The sequence below is a fragment of the Sinocyclocheilus anshuiensis genome, unplaced genomic scaffold (genome assembly GCF_001515605.1).
Source record: "Sinocyclocheilus anshuiensis isolate Anshui unplaced genomic scaffold, SAMN03320099.WGS_v1.1 scaffold1241, whole genome shotgun sequence".
Taxonomy (NCBI): Eukaryota; Metazoa; Chordata; class Actinopteri; order Cypriniformes; family Cyprinidae; genus Sinocyclocheilus; species Sinocyclocheilus anshuiensis.
The window spans coordinates 492,385-511,718 of NW_015549644.1; the positions used below are offsets into that span (position 1 = coordinate 492,385).

Here is a 19,334-nt window from a genome sequence, read left to right on the forward strand (position 1 = left end):
ATCAAACAAACTATCGTGGGAGGGGCCTGTTTTTGTGACGTCACACAGACAGGCATCTGAGATTGGCTCGATTTGAGAAAGGGGTAAAGATTTTAGTAGTTTAAAAAAAACACTTGGTGGATTTTTATCATTATGGTGGTTGTGTACATACACTGTCAACACACATTTCAGTTCAAACAACTTGTAAAAGTGCATGTAGCATTGGATGACCCCTTTAAAGCAATCTTCAGGTCTTATTAAAAAAATAGCAAATTCATTTTTAGAATAAAAGACATTTTGTGTGTATGAAAGAAACGGTCACAACTGTCATAAAGAAATAATTTTTTCTTCTTTTTTTTGCATTGATTTTTGCACTTATTTTTGAAAGAATTTCTGCTATATTGGGATTTAATTGTTTTTATTATTTAATTTTTTTTATTTCATTTCATTCATTTGAATTAAATAAAATGTATTTAAATAATTAATATGAAACATTGTTCTAATAATTCAGATAATGTCCAATTCTCAAATAAATAAATAAATATTCTATATAATAAATGTTATATATTACAATAAATATAATAAAATATAATGAATATAAAAATAAACTTTAGTCTATCAAAACATGTAAACACTCTAACAAAGATTTATTAAAAAGCTCAAGGTGTAAATAATATATGCTGAAACCCACTTGTGAAAACTGAAGTCCATCTATGAATCCATTGTAAATGTAAATGCTTCCAGAGGAATCTGTTTCCAGCGGAGCGCCCACTGCTACATCAGTGAACTTGTTCCCATCAATATCTCCTATCGATGCAATGGCTGCGCCAAACCTCGCAAAGGTCTGTCCTGCATCACCCTGCAGCTCCATGGCCACACTCTCAAACCTGTCCTCCTTTGGCATGATTTAAAAATAACCCCATGAGACACAAATCATGTTAAAACATTGTCCACATAAATCCAAGAGCTGAAAGGAGAGTATGATCTTACCTGATTCAACCTGTACACTAGCACTTTGCCTTCTTCCCCATTTTGATGGAAATGTGGAGCTCCAACTAATAGATAATCTGTGTATTGATTTCTATCAATGTCCAAGGTACAAAGAACTGATCCAAAGTAAGATCCAACCTATGACAATTATACATTACTTCATTATTATCATATTAGCAAATGCATAAACTGGGGCTTGATTGTGAGCTCCAAATCAATCAGAAGAAAAAAAAAAACAATCCTTTCTAATGTAATAAATGGTTTAAATTAAACATATTTAATTTTATTATTTCACATTTATTATGAATTCATAAAATGCATACCATTTAAAGATTACTCTATTCAATTCGGTGGAAACTGGTCATACATTTGTGATGTGCAAATAAAAAATATTTTAAAGACTTTTAAACATTCAAAAAAACATTCAAAAAGCAAACAGTGTGTTAATGTATATAGTATTAACTACAAATACCTGATCTCCCTGGAGCACATACTTTTCAGAGCCATTGAAAATAAATACACCACCAGTCAAGTTATACCGTGGTGCACCAGAGATGTAGAGTGTTTTACTTGGTTTTACTTTAGCAGAAGTGACACTGTAACCTGTGATCAGGAAGGAGATTCAACAAACATGAACCTGAGATGACTTTCATTTAGCCAGGTTTTCACAACATTTCCTTTAAAGATGTTTAAATTCTCAACCAAATAAATGTGAAACCTCCTCAAAAACCCCTTTAAAAATCCATTTTCTTTGACTTACTTTTTTGGTTTCCAACCATCACTCACCTAAATAGGAAAATTTGGGTCCATTGTTAGAGTCATTCAAGAATTTCACGGTTTTATCAGATTGCAAAATTACTCCACCACTCCAGCCAAAGGCTCCAACTGCTCCAAAAAGAACAGAATTCTACACACACACACACACACACAAAACAGAAACAAATGAATGTTATTAGTATATCAATTAATCATCTTTGGAAAAGTTGTTGCAAACATCCACACATTCTTAATAGTGTTTGATACAAAGATTAGTTTCTAAAATAAAAGGTATCAGAAACCAAAAATCCTACTTACGTCCTGCATGAGATGGGAGCTGAAGCCAGCTTCAGCGAGCTGGAACTGAAATCCTGCACCTTGCTGATTGTCTGAGACACAAAGTAGTTACATAATAGCATGAAACTCATTTCACATGGTAAAACTCACATTAATATTATACTGCATATTCAGTTACAAAACAGTCAAAGTTGTTTTTCAGATATTTCATTGTCCACTTGTACACTCCTGACAGACTGTGTCAGTTTATGCATTGGTAGTGGGGATTTTTCAGTGACCATTTCTGCAAGTTACATTGATAAATGAGTAGATGGCAACAAGTGAATTTGTCTTCACGAGTTAGTCATTGATTATTTACTCAAACGATTCATTAAAGGGGTCATATCATGCCATTTCAAGTTTTCCTTTCTCTTTGGAGTGTTACAAGCTGATTGTGCATAGATAAGATCCCTGAAGTTGCGGGGCATAGAGGAGAAACAATAATGTACAGTATGTGGAAAATTTTTTAGTTTTTAGTTTAAAATTTTGTAAAGTTTTTTTAACTTTAAACCGCATAAACACATTTCATTACACCAAATACACAAAATAATGTTCTTTTTAGCAACATCATATGACCCCTTTAACCAATTCTTTCAAGTACATAGATTCATCCACGAAAAATCATGCATGTGTTAATTGGAGACGCAACACTTAATTCTACTTTTTCTTTGTTTAGAACAATGTCTGCTGGTGGTACATAACTGGGAATACTGTATTTAAAATGGTATACTCACTGTTTACTTTTTGTTCACTGAACTGTTAAATAAAAGCAATAACACTCGGAAATTTGTGTGGTTGCACTGATTATCAGCAAGGCTTAATTTTACAATGGCTGTTTATCAGCTCATCCAATCAGAATTTAGCACTTTAAAACGGCCTTTCTCTTTAACAGTGTAATGTTTGATAAAAACATTCTTACCTTCAATTCCTGTTAAATTTTGTTGCAGTGATGACAGAATGTCATCTAATGCGGCATAATTGGAAACCTTGTAAAACTTCTCAGGATCTGCTATTTCCTTCATCTCTTGTATTGCTTCAGTATCATTCAGAATGCCGCCACCAACCTAAAGATAACATGATGTTATTGCAAGTGTTTGGGTTTTATGATTCATTTTGTTAAACCATAAAAAAACATTAACAATACAGTAACAAACTATGAGTAATATAGCAGATATGAGTGTTTTAGTAGGACTGTCAAACCTAGAAGTTACAGTAATCTGTATATGTAGCTCCAGCATATGATGACTTTCTAAAAAAAAACTTTAAAATTTGATTTTTATCTCAAATGCTGCTGAAATATTTAGTAAACAGGACACTTACTCCTATGGCACTGAGACCATGACATCATTATCACCAACAAAAGTGCTGCATGTCAATCAAACGCTTAAGGTGTAAAATGTCTAGTATTTCACATCATAATCTGTAAACTCACAGGACATGATGGATGGCTGAGGCGGTCTTTGTGATCTTGAGAAGTTGCTGTATTTCTTTGACCTTTAGCAAAGCTCTGGCACTGTTCTCATTGTCTAGCAGTGAGAGCTCTGTCCTGATCTCTTGACCATATTGCACAATCGCAAAGTTACACTGAAGAGAGAGTTGTTTTTTTAAAAACAAATATAATATACACTCTTAAAAATAAAGGTGCTTTACGATGCCATAGAAGAACCTTTTTGTCTAAATGGTTCCATAAAGAACCTTTAACATCTGAAGAAACTTTCTGTTTCACAAAAGGTTCTTTGTGGTGAAAGAAGGTTCTTCAGATTACAAAAAGGTAAGAAAGAGATGGTTCTTTAAAGAACCTTTGACTGAATGGTTCTTTGTGAACCAAAAATGGTTCTTCTATGGCATTGCTTGAAGAACCTTTAGAAGCACCTTTATTTTTAAGAGTGCACCTTTTAAATTGTACTTAAAAACAAAATGGCCGTAAACGTGTCTCATTAAAATGCTTAAGTTTATACTTGCATCGAAACATGTGTTCCAAACATCGGACATGACATTGTAGATGAAGTCTTTGGCTCTCTGAAAGTCATCAGGTTGAATGCTACCAGAGCCGTCCAGCACAAAAGCAATCTCTGTCCCAGAATCTACAAAAGATGATCTGAAACATCAGTATAGAAATGATGGTTTCTTTAAAGACATTGGTCTATGCATCTGTAGTACAACAACAGTCAGTATGACATAATAAATGCTGATTTATTTCAAACGCTGAACAAAGATTAGTACCATCATCATCATCCTCATCCTCATCCTCATATGCGCTTGTGTCACCATCCAACTGGGTGTCTCTTCTCATCCTCTGTTTAACTTGTGGATCTTGACAGAGATGTAAATTATCAATCAGATTCCTTAAATTAGTCACACTAAGGCAACAGTTAATTTCAATTCCAGATGCTCCAATATCTCTGAAGAATATTTTAATGGACTGTGTGGATTTAACTACTCTTATCATTTCAGATGTTATTGCAAGTGTGTGGGTTTTATGATTTATTTTGATAAACCATAATAAAATTAAATAAAATTTAATTTAATTTAATTTAATCAAATTAACCATACAGTAACAAACTATGATTAAAATAGCTGATATGAATGTTTTAGTAGGACTGGCAAACCTAGAAGTGTCTTCAAGATTAAAATAAATTAGAGTAATGTGCAATTGTAATTCTAACATGTACCTTTTTATCTAAAATGCTACTGAAATAATCAGTAAACAGGACACTTACTCCTATGGAATAGCAAGTGACACCTTTCATTTGTGGCATGTTCAAAACATCTGTAAGATTCATTGGATCTCCCAACATTTTCCCATCAGACAATACAATTATTGTTTTTTTGGAGTTCCTTTTTGATCCATTCTCAGAGATGAAAATATCTGTGCTGTAAACAACCAATGAAACCACTGAGATCATGACATTAATGTATCACCAACAAAAGTGCTGCATGTCAATCAAACGCTTAAGGTGTAAAATGTCTAGTATTTCACATCATAATTTGTAAACTCACAGGACATGATGGATGGCTGAGGCGGTCTTTGTGAGCTTGAGAAGTTGCTGTATTTCTTTGACCTTTAGCAAAGCTCTGGCATGGTCCTTACTGTCTAGCAGTGAGAGCTCTGTCCTGATCTCCAGACCATATTGCACAATCGCAAAGTCACACTGAAGACAGAGGGTTTTAAATTGTAATTAAAAACAAAATGGCTATAAATATGTGTCATAAAATGCTTTAGTTTATACTTGCATTGAAACATGCTTTCCAAACATTGGACATGACATTGTAGATGAAGTCTTTGGCTCTCTGAAAGTCATCAGGTTGAATGCTACCAGAGCCGTCCAGCACAAAAGCAATCTCTGTCCCAGAATCTACAAAATATGTATAGAATTTTTTTTTTTCTGTTGTACAACACCATCAACATGACATATTAAGTATAATGTTATTTTTTATTTATAATATTTATTTTAAAGTCTAAACAAAGTACCATCATAGTCTTTTGTGTCACTGTCTGACTGGGCATCTCTTCTCATCCTCCATTGATCTTGTAGATATTGATAGAAATGTAAATTAGCAAACAGATTCCTTAAAAGAGTGATAAAAAAAGACAACAGTTTATTTCATTTTCTCTCAGGCGGGCTCACCTTGACCAATCCATCGACCTTGATAATGATTGTTGTTGTTGTTGTTGTTGTTGTTGTTGTTGTTGACTGAGATGAAAGAGATTTTGAAAAGTAAGGGTTAGGATTTTATCTGTTTGAATCTGAAATACTATTATAAAATCATGCAATCTTACCTAATGCAACAGGATTCAGTTTTTGAATGACTTTTGCAGTGGGGTTCATCAGTTTGCAATCTCCGTTCAAATCCTCAGTTACTGACTCCTTTACGCGAATTTGATTACACATCTTAGAAGAAGAAAAAATACACAAATCTAAATATTTCATCTTGTCTTTCATTTTCATTTCTGTGTCATTTTCATTCTATTTTATTTAATGTCCTATTTTAATGAGAATTTGTGTCCGATTTGAACTCACAGAGACAGAATCACTCTGATTGAGGCTTAACTAAGAGTACATTGTTTTTTTCCCCACTGGGGAAGTGCTGTCACTATGGTTTTGAGTGACATCACAGTTGACCCACAATGCTGATGACTTCCTCCTGATAGTCACATCATCCTGAACAATTATCCAGTATCCCAATAAATAAAGCAAACACAACCCCCCCAGAAATAACTGTGGTATCCTGACATTTCTAGTCCTTTTCACATTTCTAGTTTGACATTTCCTGACATTTAAAGACTATTTCCTGTTCTCTGAAGGAGAACTGATACATTTCTGTCTGTCACATATGTGAAGGGGAAACCACACTCTGTGGTTTTACTGTGAAAATGCTATGCAACAGACTCAAAGCATTGTGCAAACTCTATCTGATTATAAACAGTTTACTTCTTGTTTGGTATAGCTTTCAATAGCTTAACCTTTTGTAAGTGAAATCAGGTTAAGTACAAAACAATTGTCGGCCATATCTAACATATTTATCCCTGTATTTAAGGATCTTTATACATACCATAACATGTTCCTCTTCTGATGTCAGACTAGATACTGATGCTACTGGTCTCAGGCCTTTAGGCTTTTTATCTTCAAAAGAGATATTGATGTAATAAGACTTTTAGAGTGAAAGAGTAATTGTGTAAATCAGTGAGGACATTATTATGAAATGAACAAAGTAAAGTTTCCAGGGAAATCTTCATTATGAAAAGACAAAGACAAACTTACCATCAGAATTTATTTCGACGCATTCATGCTCTAGAGTGCATCTAAAAAGTTTTCCATGTTTTGGTGAAGGAACAAAAACTCTAGAATAGAACAAATTAAGACAATTTGACTAAAATAGATCAATAAATGTTCTTTATCATGATCTTAAAAAATGTTATAAAATAAATGTAATGTAATTTAATTAAAAAAATATATCTAGAATTATCTAAAACTCTTATAAATGACCAACCCATCTGTTGATTGAATAACAGTTTGACCAAAGAGTGGATCGTCATTTGTGAAATGCTTCAAGGGAGTTTTTTGAATGTTGAAACCGCTCACACTGTATATCACTATAACATAAAAAATTATTTAGACCACATACTTTTATTTCACAGGGACAAAGTAATAAGATTAATTATGTTTTAATAATATTGTTTCTACTTCTGCCCAGACATTTTCTGATTCAGATAAATAAGAGTTTAAAACATGCCCAAACTCAAATAATTGTTATCATTAATTATAAACATTAACATCAACATAGTAAATAATTACATACCAATTATAAATAGCAGTCCTCTGTACATTTTGTGAATTTGATGAACTCCACGCGTAAAAAAAAACATATCGGCACAGTGAGACAGAAAGCAGCTCGTTGTGGTCTTGAAAAAGTAGAACAGCACACAGTCGCTGCTGACTGTTAAACCCGCCCCCTCCACACACTTCAGACAGCACCTTTTCTCCAAAAGGGTCTGGCTGCAGCTGGCGCTTGCACTCTCAGGCTTGCACTCTCAGACACTTGCACTTCCGCTAGCGACGTCACTTGCAGTCTTTTAGTTTTAATAAATAACATTTACTAACGCAAAAAAAATGAATGCAAAAATCGACTATATTTTTAATTATGTATAGGTTCTATATAAACACGTTTTCATGAGCTGTATCGTATTTGCATGAAGTAAAAGAAGAACTGAATCGATTTTTTAAACAAGTTCTTTGAAACGAACTGTTCGAGAGAGTCCATTCGCAGAAATGAATCGGAGATCCCAAAACCAGTTCTAATACCGAACCAAATCTCGCGAGAACGGACGAGGGGATAAGTTAAGGAAACATGGCGATGCCTAATTTGTTAAAGGTAAGATACATTTAAGCTCGTTGCCTCCAAACTCTCCATGAACAGTCACGCCTATAACCTTCAAATGACTATGTTGTACCATTGTGATTTAGCGGCTTGCTCGGATTCTGACCTGCATGTCCAGTGAGTTTATATGAGAATCTGTGTTTAGCTAGCAGGCTGTGAGCTAGCTGAGATTAATAAAGCCAATAATCACAATAATACTGGACTGCATGCTGACGAGTTGAAGTCATGATTCACTCCAATGGGTGTTGACCTTCGGTATTATGTTGTTTATAAAAATATATAATAAAGGGACATGTTCCTGATGACAGTTAGCACGCATGTTGTTAGCTTGGTCAATGGTTAAATGACACTGAGTGTAATGACTGAGCTAATGGTATATAATGCGAATGTGTGCCGTTACTGTTAAAGAGTTTCATGTTTTAGTAAGCCAAGAAAAGATGCACATGTATTATAAGTATTTAAAACCCAGTGAGCTGCCTACCTAGACAACATTTTGAAATGCACCAGTAATGCCCAAAATGCTGTCTAGTTAGGCAGATCTCAGCTTTTATGAAAAACCTTTCTGTCTTTTGAGAATTTGCTGTTACTTTCTATCTGTCTGTGGTGGACTTGACTTTCTTGCTAAAACTAATTAACTAGCATTGATTCATCTTGAATACGTATAATTAAATAATATTTTTACACTAAAAAAATATTCTGTTCACAAGTGATATTTACCTTTATTTTTACTTTTTTTGTCGTCATATCTCATAATTCATTCCAAGCTCTTCAATGTCTCCTTGGTAAACAAGTACAACATAAAAACAAAAAAAATGTACTTTATCAGTGGCAGTATTTAGGAAATTAAACCACAGTTGAGGTGCAGTTGTTATTTGTTAATTAAATAATTTGAATTATTTTAAAATTGTTTTAAAAATTTATTTTTAAGATGCATTTTCATATTTTACGATTGAAAGTCTAGGTCTGGTTCAAGGATAAAACAAGGAAATCTATACTTTTCAAATGCCTTTTATTATATATGTTGAAAGCTTAGTAAGAAATTAATAAAACCAAAGAAATAACAGAAATAAATAATTAAAAGTAATACAACAATTACAAATAATTATACATTATGTACAAATTATATTATGTACAAATTCTGTTAAGTTTGAACACATTTAATTTAAAGAAAAAATCAACTCCTAAGACATAAAAGTTTCTTAAAGACATTAGAAATAAAAGAAACAGCCAACTGCTTGCCTTATTGTAAATGCTTTGAGAAGCATTTCCAATAAGGCTTCTGATTTTCTGGCCATGTTTAGACAGAGAGGTCTTCCATTATGTCCGGTTCATTGTGTTATATGTGAATGCACTCACACTCTTCTTCTCTAACTGTCTGTCTCTTCCATGTCCTTTTGCTTAGAACAAGGGTTCCCTCCAGTTTGAGGACAAGTGGGATCTTATGCGTCCCATTGTCCTTAAGTTGCTTCGCCAAGAATCTGTTACTAAGCAGCAGTGGTTTGATCTTTTCTCGTAAGGCCCTATGAATTCAGATCTTTTAATATCCTGCACATGAACTACAGTCTGAATGTTCAATCTGTCTTCCTGTTCTCCTTAAATAATTAAAAGTAATACAACAATTACAAATAATTATACATTATGTACAAATTCTGTTAAGTTTGAACACATTTAATTTAAAGAAAAAATCAACTCCTAAGACATAAAAGTTTCTTAAAGACATTAGAAATAAAAGAAACAGCCAACTGCTTGCCTTATTGTAAATGCTTTGAGAAGCATTTCCAATAAGGCTTCTGATTTTCTGGCCATGTTTAGACAGAGAGGTCTTCCATTATGTCCGGTTCATTGTGTTATATGTGAATGCACTCACACTCTTCTTCTCTAACTGTCTGTCTCTTCCATGTCCTTTTGCTTAGAACAAGGGTTCCCTCCAGTTTGAGGACAAGTGGGATCTTATGCGTCCCATTGTCCTTAAGTTGCTTCGCCAAGAATCTGTTACTAAGCAGCAGTGGTTTGATCTTTTCTCGTAAGGCCCTATGAATTCAGATCTTTTAATATCCTGCACATGAACTACAGTCTGAATGTTCAATCTGTCTTCCTGTTCTCCTCGGTTCTCACAGAGATGTTCATGCAGTTTGTCTATGGGATGACAAAGGACCAGCAAAGATCCACCAGGCCCTCAAGGAGGACATCTTAGATTTTATTAAACAAGCTCAAGCGGTAAGAGAGGTTCAGGATTAAGCCACCTGTTGATGTTCTTCAGCAGAATCGCGTCTCATTCTTGATCGTTGGTGTTTAGCGAGTGCTCAGTCACCAAGATGATACGGCGCTCCTCAAGGCTTACATCGTGGAGTGGAGGAAGTTCTTCACGCAGTGTGACATTCTGCCCAAGCCGTTCTGCCAGCTGGAGATCACCCTGATGGGCAAACAGGGCAGCAACAAGAAGTCCAATGTGGAGGACAGCATTGTTAGGAAGGTGAGCGGGATAAAAGCGGGATTTTTAGGTTGATTTCCTAGAATGGGATTCATCGGGTTGTTCTGCTTTTTATGTTCTCAAAGCTGATGCTGGATACTTGGAACGAATCTATATTCTCCAACATCAAGAATAGATTGCAAGATAGTGCGATGAAATTGGTCCATGCCGAACGACTGGGAGAAGCGTTTGACTCGCAGTTGGTCATTGGGGTCAGAGAGTCATATGGTGAGATTCACTCCACGTTTTTCATTGGCTTGAGTGAATCTTTCTATTCATGAAAACTGAAAAGAATCTCTTTCTCAGTGAACCTGTGCTCCAATCCTGATGATAAACTGCAGATCTACAGGGATAACTTTGAGAAAGCCTACCTAGACTCCACTGAGAGGTTCTACAGGACCCAGGCGCCGTCCTACCTGCAGCAGAACGGAGTACAAAACTACATGAAATATGTACGGCCTGCCAGACATCAGATTTTAGACTACATGATCTTCAACCAATCAGATTGCGTAGTGGAGAGGAGAGTTATGACTCCTGCTAACACTCTACATTTGTGTTTGCTGTCATATATTCTCTCTGTCTCTGTTTACAGGCAGACGTTAAGTTAAGAGAAGAGGAGAAACGTGCACTACGATATTTAGAGACAAGACGTGAATGTAACTCTGTACAAGCAGTGAGTATATGATTGGCTTTTAATCATGATACATTGTGTGTAGAAATAAGGCAGTGAATTGAACAATTTTGCATAAAGTAGGGCATCAATCATTAAAATATTTTAGTGTTTTGTGTGTAAAAATATTAAAAGTAATATTAAAAATTAAGTTATTCAATGTTTATTATTTAATTTAAAATAAAATAATATAACCAGGTATGTGAGTCTGAAATAGTGGATTTGTTTTTTTCCTCAGCTTATGGAATGTTGTGTGAATGCACTGGTAACGTCATTTAAAGAAACTATCTTGGCTGAATGTCCAGGCATGATCAAACGAAATGAGACTGACAGTGAGTATGAGACTACTTAGAAATCTTATTTTAGATAGATATCTAAAATAACCCTTTTAGGTTTTATATACACTACCTTTACAAATTTGGGGGTCTTTAGGATTTTATTTTATTTTTTAAAGAAATCTCTTATGCTCAACGAGGCTGCATTTATTTGATCAAAAATACAGTAAAAACACTAATATTGTGAAGTTATTGCAAATTAAAATAGCTGTTTTGAATTTGAATATATTTTAAAATATAATTTATTCCTGTGATTGCAAAGCTAATTTTTCAGCATCACTCCAGTCTTCAGTGTCACATGATCTTTCAGAAATCATTCTAAGCTGCTGATTTGCTGCTCAAAAGTAATTTGAAAACGTGTGCGGTTTAATATTTTCAGGGAAACTGATGGGTTTTTTTCTGGATTTTTTGATGAATAGAAAGTTCAAGAACAGCATTTGTTTGAAATAGAAATCTTTTGTAACATTATAAATGTCTTTACTGTCTCTTTTGATCAATTTAATGTGTCCTTGCTGAATAAAAGATAAAAGCATTCATTTCTGTCATCACAAATGCTTAATGACCCCACGCTTTTGAATGGTACTGTGTTTTTCGGAAAAATAGACTTTGCATACTATGTAGCGGTATAATATCTCTAAATATAAGCTTTTATACCTCGGTGAACTCTTCTTCCACAGAGCTGCACCTCATGTTCTCTCTCATGGATAAAGTGCCCAATGGGATTGAACCCATGTTGAAAGACTTGGAGGAGCACATCATCAGTGCTGGACTGGCAGACATGGTGGCCGCTGCAGAGACCATCACAACTGTGAGCACAACATTTGCAGAATTATTATATGCTTTGTGAGCTTTATGAATTTTAGAGCATTAGCTGGCTTTTGGTATTCACAGTATAAATAAAGGATAATTGATTAATGTTGATAATATGAATATTTGATTAATGGTAGGGATGTAACGATTAACTGCGAGCCGGTTGAAAATCGATTTAAATATGTGACGATTCAAATCGGTTGAGATGCTAAACAAATCGCGATTCATTTAGGTGTAGGAGTTTATATGAATGTATGTCTGAGGGGAACTTACTGTCTTTAGAAAAGTTTAGATGGTATTTTTTCTTTTCATCTTACCTCTGTATAATGCATATTAAAGATCATAAGTGCAGCGCTGCTTTGTTTACAGCGGAAACCAAGGAAATGCTTTAAGCGCCACCTGCTGGCAGAGAGTGAATCTGCTTCTCATTCAGCTCTTCTTCTGTTTCTGTTTCATGCAGATATTTTTTATGCATAGTTTCACAAAACTGAAGTCAAACCATTCTGTTTTTGCTTCAAATTTCGAAATTATACAATGTAATGTAATGTAATTTGGTTGCCTCTAATTTTAAATGGAAAGAGCACAGACAAAGACTTATTTTGTTTATATGAAGAGATTTCTTTTATTTGTGTTATTTATTTGATTTGGGGCTTGTTTTAAAATTTCAATTTAGTTTTGTTATTTACATTTACATTATATTTAAATTTTGGTATTTAGCAAACGCTTTTATCCAAAGCGACTAACAAATGAGGAACAATAGAAGCAATCAAAACCAACAAAAGAACAATAATTTACAAGTGCTATATTAGTATATTATTATAGTGTTATATTTCAATTTCACAAAGAAACGTGCAGTATTTTGTCCAAGCAATAATAAAAGGACACATTTAATTTATAATTTGTCTTAAATCTCATTTTGTAAAAAAAAATAATTCATGAATCGAATCGTGAGTTGAGTGAATCGTTACATCCCTAATTAATGGTCATGGTTTTACTTGATTTATAAAAGAAAAATAGCTTTTTCTTCTGAAAATTGGAGGGAGTTGTGGTTTGAGTACCCTTGATTTCTGTATCTTCACTGCCTGGGTTTAAAACTTGTTAGGATAGATCCTCAAATATTAGGCAGCTACAGTCAAGTACTGGTGTTGATGTTTCTCCTCAGGACTCTGAGAAGTACGTGGAGCAGCTCCTGACTCTGTTCAATCGATTTAGTAAATTAGTGAAGGAAGCGTTCCAGGATGATCCTCGGTTCCTTACAGCCAGAGACAAAGTGAGCATGCCGCCCCCATCCATATTCATTCTCACTGTCTTACAGTTGGCCTCAGTAAGTAGCCTGCTTGACTAGATCACACTGCAGATGGTTACCAGAGATCTGTGATGACACAGGAATACAGTGGAAGGTTATATAACAATAACTCCATTTGAAATGCTGTTGATTTTTTTTGGAAAATGAATAGAGTTGTTTATTATTTTGAATGAATGGAGTTTTTGTATCTCACATACCTTTTTAATGATGTTTAACATATAGTTTTAAATTTCCCCACAGGCATACAAAGCAGTTGTGAATGATGCCACAATATTTAAGTTGGAGCTGCCAATGAAACAGAAGGGGTGAGTAACGGCTGCCTTCTGGGCTTCTGTTGACAGTCCATTGAAGTGAGATGCACAGAATAACCTGCTTTCTACTTAACTGATAGACACATTTACAGGCAACTCAAAGAAGCTGAAGTCGTAGTTGAGTAAACCTCTATAGTGGAGAGGTTTACTTTACAAAAATCTGACTTAACAAAATAGGTTGGTCAAAAGAGAGAGAGATATCAAATTTGCTGTCACTCCCTCAGCCGTTGTATTAGAAATACTCTTGAAGCAGAATAAACCAGCTTTCTGTAATTGAATGCCAAGGAAATATAACACAGTGTATTGTTATGAATGTACATTAAATTAAAAAAAAAAATGGAAAGAATAAGAAAACATTAGATTTACAATATTAATTGTGGAATCACATTTTCAGTTTGTGAAAAAGGGCCCCTTTGTAAGTGAGCAGTTTTAATTTAGTATCATTGAGATAATAATATAGTTTTTATTAATATTTTGAATTGGTTTTTATTTTTATGTTTTGTGTTTTCATCTTAATTTTAGTATTTTTTGGTCATTTTTAATTTTGTTTTGTCATTTTTTTTGTCTATATGGTTTGTCATTTCTGTATGGTTTTCATTATTCCATCTTTATTTAAGTTCATTTTTATTTTAGTTTTAGTTATTTTAGTACATCACAATAAACTAAATGAAAATGAGAAAGGTTGCTGTGGCAACTAGCTGAAATAAAATAAGTTAGTTTTTTCATATTTTATTTAAGTTAAAGTTTATTTTATTTCCAGTAACAAAAAGTATTTTATGGTCTTAGTATTAAATATAATCATCCTGCTAGTGAGCATTAGCGATCCATATTTCTGTATTGCATCAACTTGTATCAGTTGTGTTTGATGTTTCTAAATGCAGAGTGGGCCTAAAAACACAACCAGAATCAAAGTGTCCGGAGCTGCTGGCTAACTATTGTGACATGCTGCTAAGAAAGACGCCACTCAGCAAAAAGCTGACCTCAGAGGAGATCGAGCTCAAACTGAAGGAAGTGGTGAGGGGCTGTTGTAAAAAGTCACATGTTGTTGACTCGGTGCTTGTGTTGTTGTCCTCAAGTGTTTTGAAATATAAATACTACTATTTTTTTTCTATAGCTACTTGTGCTGAAATACGTCCAGAATAAGGATGTGTTCATGAGGTACCACAAAGCCCACCTGACCAGACGTCTGATCCTGGACATCTCAGCGGACAGTGAGATTGAGGAGAACATGGTCGAGTGGCTCAGGGTAAGAATAAAAGAGAAATAAGAGTGACTGAAATTCAATTAGAGTGTTTTATACTCAAATGGCTCACTGTTTGCTTCGTTCTGATGTGTTTCAGGAAGTTGGGATGCCTGCTGACTATGTGAACAAGCTAGCTAGAATGTTGCAGGACATCAAAGTGTCCGAAGATCTTAACCAGGTTTTCAAGGAAGTGCACAAACACAACAAGCTGGCTTTACCAGGTGCCTTACAAGCCCATTTGTCTCTCTATATATGCATTTACATCACCTTTCACCTGGGTTTGAAAGACATTAATATTTATATTCAGCAAGGATGCATTAAATATATCAAAAGTGGTCTCTTTCACACCCCTTCTGTTACCCAGCGGACTCTGTGAACATAAAGATCTTGAATGCTGGAGCGTGGTCACGCAGCTCAGAGAAAGTGTTCGTGTCTCTGCCCACCGAGCTGGAAGACCTCATTCCTGAGGTGGAAGACTTCTACAAGAAGAACCACAGCGGCCGAAAACTCCACTGGCACCACCTCATGTCCAATGGCATTGTGGGTTTATTTTATGCACTAAGTTTAGTGCTTAGTAGTGATTTGTAGTAGCTTTAAATGCAACTTGCATCTAATCAGTCTATGTGCTCTCCGGTAGATCACTTTCAAGAACGAAGTAGGGCAGTACGACCTGGAGGTCACGACCTTTCAGCTGGCTGTACTTTTTGCCTGGAACCAAAGACCACGAGAGAAGATCAGTTTTGAGAACCTGAAACTTGCCACTGAGCTGCCTGATGCTGAACTGAGACGAACTCTCTGGGTAAGATCATGACTGGATATGTCGCATTTTATTCCATTAGATATTTATTATATTTCTGCTGTACTGTAGGGTTGTCAAAAGTACAGACTTTGAAATTTGAAAAATGTGACAATACCTGCATTTCCCGCTAGCATTTTGATCGCTGTTGAGGGGATTCTTAAACACCTCTGATTGGCCACTGTGTTCACGTGCTTAACAGATATGGCTGTGATTGGCTACGATGATCATCGTGTCACGCTCTTCACCGAACGCTTACACAGATACACACAGGAGCATTTGAAAGCCTATGAGCAGGGATAATCTATTAGGAATCCGCTAATAAGACGGTGAAAAGCGTGAAGCGCTGATCATTGTAGCCAATGGCTAATTGAACACAATGGCCAATCAGAGGTGTTTAAGAATCCGCTCAACAGCGCACAAAATGCTAGCTGGAAATGCTGGTATTGTCACATTTTTTAAATTTCAACACCGACTGGTACCGAAGTCGGTACTTTTGACAAGCTTACTATACTGACAAAGCTGCACAGGTTTTTTTTTTTAACAGAAATTAAATATATATGATATTAAAATTCTGGCAGATACCTATAAGATGATAATTATTTCATGTTGTGATCGATAACTTATAAATGAGCAATCTAAAAATTGTATTCTGTTTTGTGTAAATAAATTCAAAATAAAACACTAAGAACTACAATGAATCATAATGCAACAAGTGAATTTAGATATCACAACATTATAATGTACAGTATGACAAATGGATATTCTTTTTTTAAATTTGATTACATTTAACAGTGTTATTAAATTCATAGTGTTTTTAAAGTTTAATTAAAAATATTCAACATTGACTGATTCTGATCAATTAAAATATCTTTGTTTATAGATGTTGTACTATCATCTTCTACGTAACATCTTCCCTCTCTTTTTGTACAGTCTCTCGTTGCCTTCCCAAAGCTCAAACGCCAAGTGCTGTTATATGAACCTCAAGTGAGCTCTGCCAAAGACTTCACAGACAGTACATTGTTTTTCGTTAACCAGGAATTCTCCTTGATGTAAGAGCATGTCCTCTCCTGCTTGCTCTTTCATTTGCTTATAAATGGTCCTTTTATTTGGAAATAATAATATTTTTGTTTCTCCTCAGAAAAAACACCAAGGTTCAAAAGAGGGGGAAAATAAACCTAATTGGCCGATTGCAGCTGACGACGGAGCGAATGAGAGAAGAGGAGAACGAAGGCATCGTCCAGCTTAGAATATTAAGAACACAGGTATGAAACATCAAAAAACATTACTAGTCCTCTTTTTTCATGAACACTAGTCACTAGTATACTTCCCAAAAGTTTACCCGAAGTATACTTCAGTTGTGACGCGAATGCTTAGCGTATGCGTGTAGCCTTTCAAAATTTACTCCATTTGATTGTAGGCTATGTGTGCGAACAGAGGACCTTGGCACACTAGAAAGTTTCCTTGTTCTGCGTCTGCACTAATTCTCTACAGAAGTTATGCCGATAAAAATGTCTTTGTACTATTGTTCCGTCTCCTTCCTTTCTTTTTCAACTATGAACAACAGTCCGGACCAGTGTTGCCACCTTGTGGACAAACTAATTAGTGCACTGTTCGCATAAAAACCAAAGTAAAAAATTTTTGTAATTTTGATGGTAAAAGACTGTTAAATAGTTAACAATTAATTCCCTTACTTTATATTGTGAAAAACTGTAATACATTTTTGTTCGTTTGTTTCTTCTACTGCAACATTTCAGGAGGCCATCATTCAGATCATGAAGATGCGCAAGAAGATCACAAACGCTCAGCTGCAGACCGAGCTGGTGGAGATCCTGAAGAACATGTTCCTCCCTCAGAAGAAAATGATCAAGGAACAGATCGAGTGGCTCATTGAGCACAAGTACATCAAGAGAGACGAAACGGACATTAACACTTTCACCTACATGGCGTAACGCAGAAACGACTCCGGAGATGATCCGTGACCGTTCTTGAGGACGGCGTACCTGTCGAGGATCAGGATGGTGATGTCTCGAAGATACTGCTTAGGCTGCTGGTCTGGTGGCGTAGTCATGAGCTTGTTTTAACAACAGACAGTCACACATCAGATTAAAAAAATGTATTTAAAAAAATTATAAATCCCTGCCTTACCTTACAGTGAAGAAACATGGGATGAGGATAGGAGGTTAAAAAAATAGGAAAAATGACAAAAGGATTCTATTTTTGCCATTGGTAGTCAGTATGCATGGTGGGCGGTTTGCCTTTTGTATGTGTACATCTCCAGCAGCATGCGGTCAGTGGGAATGTCACATTCATCCCAGGACTTGTTTGTGTGTGCCGTGCTACCAGTGTTTTTTCCCACTCCCACATCCTCCGTCTGGACCTCGCCGTGTCCCATCTTCAGTGCGCAACCCGGGGTGAGAGCCGTCCCACCATCGCAACCACAAACACCAGGCCTTGCATGACGACACGAGTCACTGAGGAGCGCGGGCCGGGATGGAGGACTAGCATTAGCACTTTTCACACTCTCCGCCCCAACATGTCAGCATGGCTTTATTTGGGTTGTTTTTCATGTCTTCGGGTTTCGTTTTGATTTATTTTCTTCGCCAAAATGTCGCGAATGAAAGATTTGATTGGCTAATAGCAGTTAAGACGACATTGTTACTCTTTAAAATGCCAGGAAAAGTCAACTTGGCATTCAGATGTCACAAAGGGTCAAGGTCTGCGAAGAAAATCTGTTGGTTTGCGATGTTTTTTTTTTTTTTTCAGTGTACATGCGTTATTGTTGTGCACCTGGTCAGAAGGTCAGGTTGCAGTTTCTTTTTTGTTTACTATGCTTTTAGATCAGAATTTTCCGTTATCGGTCTCAAATAGCGACTGAGATGCCGACTGATTTGTAAAATGAGCTTGTGTTGAGGTGGCCCCACTAAGGTCCTGTAACATATAGCCTATTCATCAAACCTGATTAATTTTAGCTACAATTCCGATTTATTATCATCGCCCCATCACGGCTGAGCGTAAACAAGCAGTAAAGCACAGTTACAGGAGTCCGAATAAAGCAAGCACTGCTTCAACCTCAGGTAAAGTAGGGCAGAGTTATTTTAAAAGTAGGTTGTGCTAACTTTCATTTGCCTCGCGGTTCTTGCTAATCACATATTGCCAAAGCAAACCACAAGAGTGCTGATCTCAAAATCAAATAACGTTGGATCTATTACAGTCATTGTTTCCCCTCTATTTCTGAGGTCACCCTTGTTGGCACATTTAGTAGAAAACAGGAAGTCTGGTCTTTTTTTGTTACTCATTATTACCCTATTATGACCGAGTATCTATGAACAAAAGCTTGTGCAATTACTGATCAGCTGTTTATTATAATCAAATGAACTGTCTCCTGATCAGCCTGCCAGTGTGTCCTCAATAAAAAATAATAACAAATATAATTTTTACTGGCTGATGAC

The 19,334-nt window shown here is 35.5% G+C and overlaps 2 protein-coding genes across 2 annotated transcripts in view; one reads left to right on the forward strand and one right to left on the reverse strand.

Annotated features, from left to right (window-relative positions):
* The window catches only part of LOC107659926 (integrin alpha-E-like), a 24,150-nt gene extending 16,695 nt beyond the window's left edge, over positions 1 to 7,455 (reverse strand). The window contains exons 1-16 of the mRNA XM_016449038.1: positions 7,363 to 7,455; positions 7,054 to 7,156; positions 6,825 to 6,904; positions 6,616 to 6,686; positions 5,843 to 5,954; positions 5,691 to 5,756; positions 5,534 to 5,590; positions 5,296 to 5,417; positions 5,062 to 5,213; positions 4,782 to 4,935; positions 2,981 to 3,125; positions 2,044 to 2,114; positions 1,756 to 1,876; positions 1,442 to 1,572; positions 970 to 1,107; positions 671 to 874 (exon numbers count right to left, since the gene is read on the reverse strand). Coding sequence (XP_016304524.1) covers positions 671 to 874; positions 970 to 1,107; positions 1,442 to 1,572; positions 1,756 to 1,876; positions 2,044 to 2,114; positions 2,981 to 3,125; positions 4,782 to 4,935; positions 5,062 to 5,213; positions 5,296 to 5,417; positions 5,534 to 5,590; positions 5,691 to 5,756; positions 5,843 to 5,954; positions 6,616 to 6,686; positions 6,825 to 6,904; positions 7,054 to 7,156; positions 7,363 to 7,429 — 1,794 coding nt within the window. The 5' untranslated portion in view covers positions 7,430 to 7,455. The remainder of the gene's footprint in view (positions 1 to 670; positions 875 to 969; positions 1,108 to 1,441; positions 1,573 to 1,755; positions 1,877 to 2,043; positions 2,115 to 2,980; positions 3,126 to 4,781; positions 4,936 to 5,061; positions 5,214 to 5,295; positions 5,418 to 5,533; positions 5,591 to 5,690; positions 5,757 to 5,842; positions 5,955 to 6,615; positions 6,687 to 6,824; positions 6,905 to 7,053; positions 7,157 to 7,362) is intronic.
* Positions 7,456 to 7,868: 413 nt separating this feature from the next.
* LOC107659927 (cullin-5-like) lies at positions 7,869 to 18,061 on the forward strand. Its single transcript, XM_016449039.1, has 19 exons — positions 7,869 to 7,935; positions 9,344 to 9,453; positions 10,059 to 10,158; positions 10,238 to 10,414; positions 10,498 to 10,639; positions 10,718 to 10,863; positions 11,004 to 11,084; positions 11,320 to 11,413; positions 12,094 to 12,224; positions 13,389 to 13,496; positions 13,773 to 13,837; positions 14,725 to 14,857; positions 14,958 to 15,089; positions 15,184 to 15,307; positions 15,451 to 15,626; positions 15,724 to 15,885; positions 16,816 to 16,934; positions 17,024 to 17,147; positions 17,640 to 18,061. Exons 1-19 carry the CDS (start codon positions 7,912 to 7,914, stop codon positions 17,832 to 17,834), a joined length of 2,343 nt encoding a protein of 780 aa, XP_016304525.1. The 5' UTR covers positions 7,869 to 7,911; the 3' UTR covers positions 17,835 to 18,061.
* The last annotated feature ends 1,273 nt before the right edge of the window (positions 18,062 to 19,334 follow it).